The sequence below is a fragment of the Leucoraja erinacea genome, chromosome 35 (genome assembly GCF_028641065.1).
Source record: "Leucoraja erinacea ecotype New England chromosome 35, Leri_hhj_1, whole genome shotgun sequence".
NCBI lineage: Eukaryota > Metazoa > Chordata > Chondrichthyes > Rajiformes > Rajidae > Leucoraja > Leucoraja erinaceus.
In genome coordinates, this window is record NC_073411.1 from 7,118,701 (window position 1) to 7,126,739 (window position 8,039).

Consider the following 8,039-nt stretch of genomic DNA (forward strand, 5'->3'; position numbering starts at 1 on the left):
GGAAGTACAGCGGGATCTGGGGGGGTCCTTGTACATCAGTCTATGAAAGTAAGCATGCAGGTACAGCAGGCAATGAAGAAAGCGAATGGCATGTTGGCCTTTATAACAAGAGGAATCGAATACAGAAGCAAAAGGTCCATCTGCAGTTGTACAGAGCCCTCGTGAGACCACACCTGGAGTATTGTGTGCAGTTTAAGTCCCCTAATTTGAGGAAGGACATTCTTGCTATTGAGGGAGTGCAGCGTAGGTTAAATCCCGCGATATCGGGGCTGTCATATGCGGAGAGAATGGAGCTGCTGGGCTTGTACACTCTGGAGTTTAAAAGGATGAGAGGGTATCTCATTGAAACATATAAGACTGTTAAGGGCTTGGACACGCTAGAGGCAGGAAACATGTACCCGATGTTGGGGGAGTCCAGAACCAGGAGCCACAGTTTAAGAATAAGGAGTAAGCCATTTAGAACGGAGACGAGGAAACACTTTTTCTCACAGAGAGTGGTAAGTCTGTGGAATTCTCTGCCTCAGGTGGAGGCAGGTTCTCTGGATGCTTTCAAGAGAGAACTAGATAGGGCTCTTAAAAATAGCGGCGTCACGGGATATGGGGAGAAGGCAGGAACGGGGTACTGACTGGGGATGATCAGCCATGATCACATTGAATGGCGGTGCTGGCTCGAAGGGCCAAATGGCCTACTCCTGCATCTATTGTCCATTGTCTATTGTCTAAAGCCACCTCTTTCAGAACCCTCGGTTGCAGGCCAGCCGATCCAGGTGACTTATCCTCCTTCAACCCTTTCAGCTTTCCAAGCACCTTCTCTTAGTAATAACGACTCCACTAACTTCCTCCCCCTGATTCTCTTAAATCTAAGGCACGTTGATGGTGTATTTCCTTGTGAAGACTGACGCAAAACCAAATATTCAACTCCTCTACCAATTCTTTATTCCCTATTATCGCTTACCTATTTCTTGCTCTTTATATAATGGAAGAAACTCTTACTATCCTCTTTTATGTTATTAGCTAGCTTACCTCCGTATTTCATCTTTTCTCCCGTATTGCTTTTTTAGTTATCTTTTGTGATCTTTAAAAGCTTCCCAGTCCTCTGGCTTCCCACTAATCTTTGCAATGTTATATGCCTTCTCTTTTAGTGTTATACTGTTCTTGACTTCCCTTGCAGGCCAGTGTCGCATCATTCTCCCCCTAGAAACGTTCTTCCTCTTTGCAATTGAAAGATCCTGCATCCTCCGAATACTTCCAGAAATCCTTGCCACTGCTGTTCCCCCAGCATCCCTGCAAGGGTCATTTTCCAGTCATCGTTTGCCAGCTCCCCCCTCATGCCTCTGTACTCCCCTTTGCAATGGCGACATGCGATTGCACCTTATCCGTATCTTATGATATTGTTGTCGCGACCTCCTAGTGGTTCCTTTACAACGAGTCCCCTTATCAAATCCGGTTCATTACACAACACTAAATCCCGAATTGCATTTTGCCTGGCGGGCTCCACCACAAGCCGTTTTAAGAATCCATCTCGTAAGCACTCGACAAACTCCTCTTTCTTGGAGTCAAGTGCCAATCTGATTTTCCGAGTCTTGAAATATTGCATATTGAAAGCTCCCATGACCACCGTAGCATTGCCTTTCTTACATGTCAATTGTACCTCCTGGTGTAACGATATCCTGGCTACTATTTTGGGGCCTGTAAATAACTCCCACGAGGGTCTTTATACCCTTACTATTTTCAGCTCTATCTACAGTGATTCTCTGATCCTATGTCACCCCCCGCTAAGGACTGAATTTCATTCCTTACTATCAAAGCTACCCCTCCCCCTCTGCCCGCCCGTCTGTCTTTCCGATAGACCGTAGATCCCTCAATAGGAATGGAGGATCTGCTCAGAATGAAGTGCTGCTGCCCCTGTACATTGACAAATATTTTCCCCTCAACTGTTGTTGATGGACCTGGTCTTCAGAGATCCCACACTGGTCTGGGACACCTCACCGGCTCCTCATTGGCCGCGAGGGTAAACCAGGGTCTGCAGTTTCTTCAGACACAATTATGGAGTGAAATATTTAAATGGGCTGTGCCTTGATTTATGGCTCCGCTTCCTTCGCCCCATCATAATCTGTGTGTACCAAGTGCGGAGCGGAGTGGGTGGATGAGAGGAGCATCAGGTTGGTTTGCTGCCGGGCCATTATCGCGCCAAGGCGCCAGGCAGACGAGGGCTCACCATCCTCGCCCGACTGTCCCTTGAAAAAGAACACGCAGTGCCCACTGGCTCAACGGAGGTGTTCCAGGACCGATGGCCCCAGCGATGGAATTGACTGTCTCCTGGATCAAGATTGTTATGGTGGTGGATGTTTTTGATCAATGCATAAATAATTCTGTAAATAGCTGAATATATTCAATTTTATTTTTTATATATATGTGGAGTGGGCGCTGACCACCAATTCCCCAGTTGGGCCTCCGAGATGAGTGAAGCTGGGTGTTGGGTTGGGCGCTGTTATCGGAACCCGGGTGAAACATAGAAAATAGGTGCAAGAGTAGGCCATTCGGCCCTTCGAGCCAGCACCGCCCATTCATTTTTGAAATGATGGGTTAGAAGACGGCAGAATGTTGGGTATATGTTTATTGTGACATAAACTTTACATGCAAGAGTTAAGGCTCCTGTATCCCATTGATGAATGCCTCTACATTGGAAGGGAGCTGTCTGTTTATTCCAGTTCATTTCCCAACAACTCAATGCACTGGACATTCGACAGGTTCACTCTTGAATCATTCTGAGCTGGGTCACTGTCTGTGGGGAGAGGGCACTGTTCCCGCCACGGCGTGTTTCCACCGTGTGCTCTGGTTACAAGGGCCTGCACATTTGTGATGAACTTGCCATCGCAGTTGGTGATGAGTATTCACGGGAGCGGTGGGAACTGGCGGGAATGTGAGGAGATTTTTTTAAAGGCTGGAGCAACTCCGCGGGCCAGGCAGCATCTCTGAACAACACGGACTTGTGACATTTCGAGTCGGTTGCTGTCGGCAGGCCCGTCGTGGGATGCGATCACGGATCCCAAGCCGAATAGTAGCTTGCCCACGATCAACAGGGATGCAGCATGGCGACCTACGTTACTCCCGCCCTTTGTGTCTTGTGGTAGTGGTAAACCATCATCTGCAGTTCCATGTGTCGACATGTTAGGATAATCATCTGCGTCAGGGTAGGATGTTCTCCATGTTCTCCGCAGATGCGGCCTGACCCAGTGGACAAGAGGGCCCGTGTTCGTGCTGTGTGACTCTATGGTTGCTGCCACTGTAATTGATCGTTACCCGTGCCGAAAGTGAGCATGCTTCTCAAAATCCCCCATCTACGCTAGTTCCACCAGGAAGTGTTTCGCCCATGTTTGTCAAACCAGCTTGCGTTTGGCTCATATACCTCTAACCCTATCCTATACATGTCTATAATTTCGTAAATGTTGCAAATGTTCCTCTTCTGGCTGCTTGTTCCATACACCCTTTGTGTCAACCGGTTATCCCTAAGGTTCCTATTAAATCCTTCTCCCTCCACGTTGAAACCATGTCCTCGGGATCTCCATTCTGCCACTCTACGCAAGTGAATCCGTGCGTCCACCCTCTTATGATTGTATACACCTTTGTAAGATCACCCCTTCCCGCTCCAATGAATCAACTCCCAGCCTGCTCAACCACTCCCTATTAAATGCCATTAATTCCCATCAACCATTCCTCAGCCCAATTTCCATTTCCTCACACACTCAAGTTCCAGAACGCACCGCAGCATTTCCCAGTGCATTCCCTTTCTCCAGCCCATTTCTTCACCGGGTTGTGAGGGGCCACTAGACCTCGTACCCCACATTCAGGCAAAACGCATCAAATCCTTAGGATTTATCAGTTTTCATATTCAGTGACATATTTCACAGTAACATTTTCTTACAAATTACATTTCGGCCAATTTACATTTTGTCAAAAACACTTGTATCTCACGCCCATTTCTTATTGAAATGATGGGTCAGACGATGACAGCAGAATAGGTTTGTTATATGTTTATAGTGGGCTGTAGTCGGTACATTATATTCAAGAGTCAAGGCTCCTGTATCTGATGAATGTCTCCACGATGGAAAGGAGCTGCCTGTTTATTCCCGCTCATTTCCCAATGGCTCCACCCACTGTACATTCGACAGACGGGTCATTCTTCATGAAGACTTGAAACGAACAAGTTTGAATTTGGAAAATTATCATACACTCATCCGGGACACCAAATGGTACGGAATACCTGGGGAACAGATCAGGGAATCAATGATGAACAATTCGGAAGATATGCCCCACAGCGTCAGGGTTCGATCCTGACCTCGGCTCATGTCTGTGTGGAGTTTTTCTACGTTCTCCCTGTGACTGCCTGGGTTATTTTTTTAGGGATGCTCAAATTTCCTCCCAAGTCCCAGAGACCTGCGGGTCGGGAGGTTAACTGACGCTGTTACTCGTCGCGAGCGCGCAGGTGGAGAATAATATCTAGGTCCTGCCCTGAGATCCAACCATAACGCGGGGTGGATAATGGAGGATTAATGCATGGTCGTAGCTAACGGGGAGTTATGGTCTCTCTCTCCCCTTGTGGAATAATGCTAACCTCTGAGCATTTATTTTTCATGGACACGGCACTGAAGCAACTTTGAGGCCAAGCAGAACCCCTGGACTTTTTGAGTCGGTCGCAGTCAATGAACCCGGACTGGGAGCGGCTGGAGATGCGGTCACTCGAACGACGGGTCCCAACCTGAGGACACGCTTGGCCAGTTCACCCGTCGGGGTCAGATCATGTGAGCTAAACGGCGGGCGATTACTTACCGTTCGCAGCATTCATAGCCTTTTTGCGCACACACGCAATCCCAGCAGTTGGTGTTCATCCAACTTTCTCCGAATTGATGATGCGTTCCGTCGTTTGTGTCAAAACACGTGCCCGTTCCTGGTGGTGACAAAGACAGCAGGGGATCAGTGTCCAGTCGGGGAGTGGAGAGACCCGAGGGAGTGGTGGGACAGTGGCGTTGACTCAATACAAAAACTCCTTGGAAATGAGCCATTCGGACCACTAGGTCCGTCCCCGTGTGTACTGACCCGGACCTGGCACTTGGCTGCACGGTAGACACAAAACGCCGGAGTAGCTCAGCGGGACAGGCAGCATCTCTGCAGAGAAGGAATGGGTGACGTTTCGGGTCGAGACCCTTCTTCTTACTTGGCTGCACGGTCCCGTTTCACCCGGGTTCCGACAACAGCGCCCGACCCAAGACCCATAATCACTCATCTCGGGGACCCAACAGGGGAATTGGTGGTCAACGCTCACTCCATATTTTTTTTAACCTAACAAGAAACGTACTCAGCTATTTTCAGAAGTATTTATGCATTAAATTATAACAAAACACCCATTTACATCGAATTAGACTGTGAATGATCACAACCAAATATCAGATTATAAGGTTACAATCGTGATCCAATATACAATCAGACCCTCGAAGCCCCCCCCCCCCCCCCCCCACCCCCCCCCCCCCCCCCCCCCCCCCCCCCCCCCCCCCAATCGGTCCTGGAACGCCTCCCTGGTGCCAGAGGACACAGCGTGTTCCTTTTCAAGGAACGACAGCGCGGGATATAAGCGCCGGAAAGGTGCAGGTAGTCTGCTCTGGCAGAAAAATCGCCTGCCTGGCGCCCTGACCCGATATTGGCGATCTTGTCCACGCCCAGGGTCAAACCAACCAGAACCTTATGTGATCTACCCACTCCCTCCGCATCGGCCGCACAAAGATTAGTGTGGTGGGACTGAAGTGGAGCCGGGGAGCAAGGAGCAGCCCATTCAAGTAGCTCACTCCATAATGGTGCAAGATGAATCTGCAGGTGTTGCTTTACACCGCAGAATGACACAAAATGCTGGAGTAACTCAGCGGGTCAGCGGATCAGGTCTGAAAAAGGGTCTGGAACGGCAACGTTTCCTACTCCTAATCAATCAATCAATCAACCAATCAATCAATCAATCAATCAATCAATCAATCAATCAATCAATCAATCAATCAATCAATCAATCAATCAATAAATCAATCAATCAATCAATCAATCGATCAATCAATCAATCAATCAATCAATCAATCAATCAATCAATCAATCAATCGATCGATCAATCAATCAATCCAACACATACCCAATAAAGTGCAGTGAAATGGCCTTTTGTGTCGATCACTCCATAATTGGGAGAGTTTCACGGTGAGCCCCTGACCCACTGTGATTCCCAATACTCATCCAGGCTGTGGATGCCGGGACCTGTCACTGGTTTGGCAGGAACTCCTGGGGCCCTTCCACCAATTTCAGGTAAAACCCGTCTACCGGCCAATGAGGAGCTGGCGAGTTGTCGCCATTGTAGAGACGCGTGGCTTCCATTTCGTGCCCCGGGCGATCCCACACAGCCCAGTGATTGGCCTTTGATGGCCAGTTCTATCAAGAGCAGTTAAGGGACAAATATCGGTCAGGGTTTCAGGGCCAGCTGCACTTAATTCTGAGGAGATCCCTCAATCCACCCGTGGACAATGTTTAGTGTCTCAGCTGAATTCCAGAAGAGGAGCGCTCCTTAAACTGGGGTTTGGTCGGGGCATCAATCTGCACTACCCTCAGGCTCCAACCCGACCGCGGAACAGGCGGGGAACCAAGGGTGACGAGCTTTAGCGTCACGCCATGAGTATAATGTCCCTGCTGTCGGCCTGGTCTCACTGCCGGATCTGAGACAGAGATTCACATCGATAGATTACCGGTTGTGTTCTGTTTCTCAAAGAAGCAGGCGGATTCCGACAGCTGGGCCGCTGGAAGCAGCAGAGCGATGCACAGTAGTAGTTTCTGCAGAGAGACAGAGACAGACAGAGAGAGATTGTTGAGCGACATAGTCAAGTAATAACACTGCAACATGTCCCTGTCACGGTCACTTCAGCAGGTGACTGTGCAGCGACTCAAAGCTGCGCTGTGTTGTTCATTGAAGAGCAAGCACCAGTCAGATGCACAAAGCTGACCCGTACATACCATAATCACCTAACCAGACCGCCTCTCCCCAGTGTCTGCGCGGACAGCCTCTGTATCGCTAGCACCGCCTGCAGACTTCTTTCTCCGCTCGCGAGAATCTGTTTTCCAATCTTGTCTTATGCTGCCTGTGTCCTATATATTCAGATAAGAGGCGGGGTTCCGTTGTCATAGTTAATCATCATAGTCATACAGTCATACATCGGGACAACAGGCTCTCCGGCCTAACTTGCCTACACCGACAAACATGTAACATCTACACTAGTCCCAGCGGCCTGTGTTTGCCCTATATCCATGTACCTGTCTAATTGTTTTCTAAATATTGCAATATACCCTACCTCAGCTACCTCCTCTGGCAGCTTGTTCCATACACCCACGGTCCTTTGTGTGGACAAAGTTACCCCTCCGGTCCCTATTAACTTTTTCTCCCTTCACCTTGAACCAATGTTATCTGGTTCTCCATATAATTATTTACAATATGCACTAACGATTTAGACGAAGGAATTTAATGCAACATCTCCAAGTTTGCGGATCGTACAAACCTGGCTGGCAGTGTGAGCTTCGGAGAGGATGCTATGAGGCTGCGGCGTGACTTGGATAGGTTGAGTGAGTGGGCAGCTGCACGGATGCCAATTCACTGGATGTTTTAAAGAGAGTGTTAGGTATAGGTCTCAGGGCTAGCGGAATCAAGGGGAGAAAACAGGAACGGGCTCCAAATTTTGGATGATCAGCCTTTATCATGTTGAATGACGGTGCTGGTTCTAAGGGCCGAATGGCCTACTCCTGCACCTATTTCCCATGTTCCTATATTTCTCTTCCCCCACTCTGAGCAAGAGAACCTGTGCGTCTACCCGATCTATTCCTCTCATGCCTCTATAAGAACACATCCTCCCCCTCCTTCGCCCCAAGGAACTCCACGCGTTTAGTGTGAACGTGTAGGGATGTATAAAATCAAAAGAGGGATTGGATGGATACATAGATGATTTTACCCAGAGTAGAGGTATCAA

At 48.7% G+C, this 8,039-nt stretch overlaps 1 protein-coding gene across 2 annotated transcripts; it reads right to left on the minus strand.

Moving 5' to 3' along the window:
• Positions 1-2,440: 2,440 nt before the first annotated feature.
• Positions 2,441-7,395, minus strand: LOC129713437 (beta-microseminoprotein-like). Of its 2 annotated transcripts, XM_055662492.1 has the most exons (4): positions 7,036-7,395; positions 6,771-6,855; positions 4,831-4,948; positions 2,441-4,264 (listed from the first exon to the last, which is right to left on the minus strand). In XM_055662492.1, the coding sequence occupies exons 1-4, from the start codon at positions 7,036-7,038 to the stop codon at positions 4,135-4,137; spliced, it is 336 nt and encodes a 111-aa protein (XP_055518467.1). In that variant the 5' UTR covers positions 7,039-7,395; the 3' UTR covers positions 2,441-4,134. The 2 variants fall into 2 exon arrangements, with proteins under 2 accessions (XP_055518467.1, XP_055518465.1); XM_055662490.1 differs by lacking the exon at positions 7,036-7,395 and having other exon boundaries at positions 6,771-7,027.
• Between the last annotated feature and the right edge of the window lie 644 nt (positions 7,396-8,039).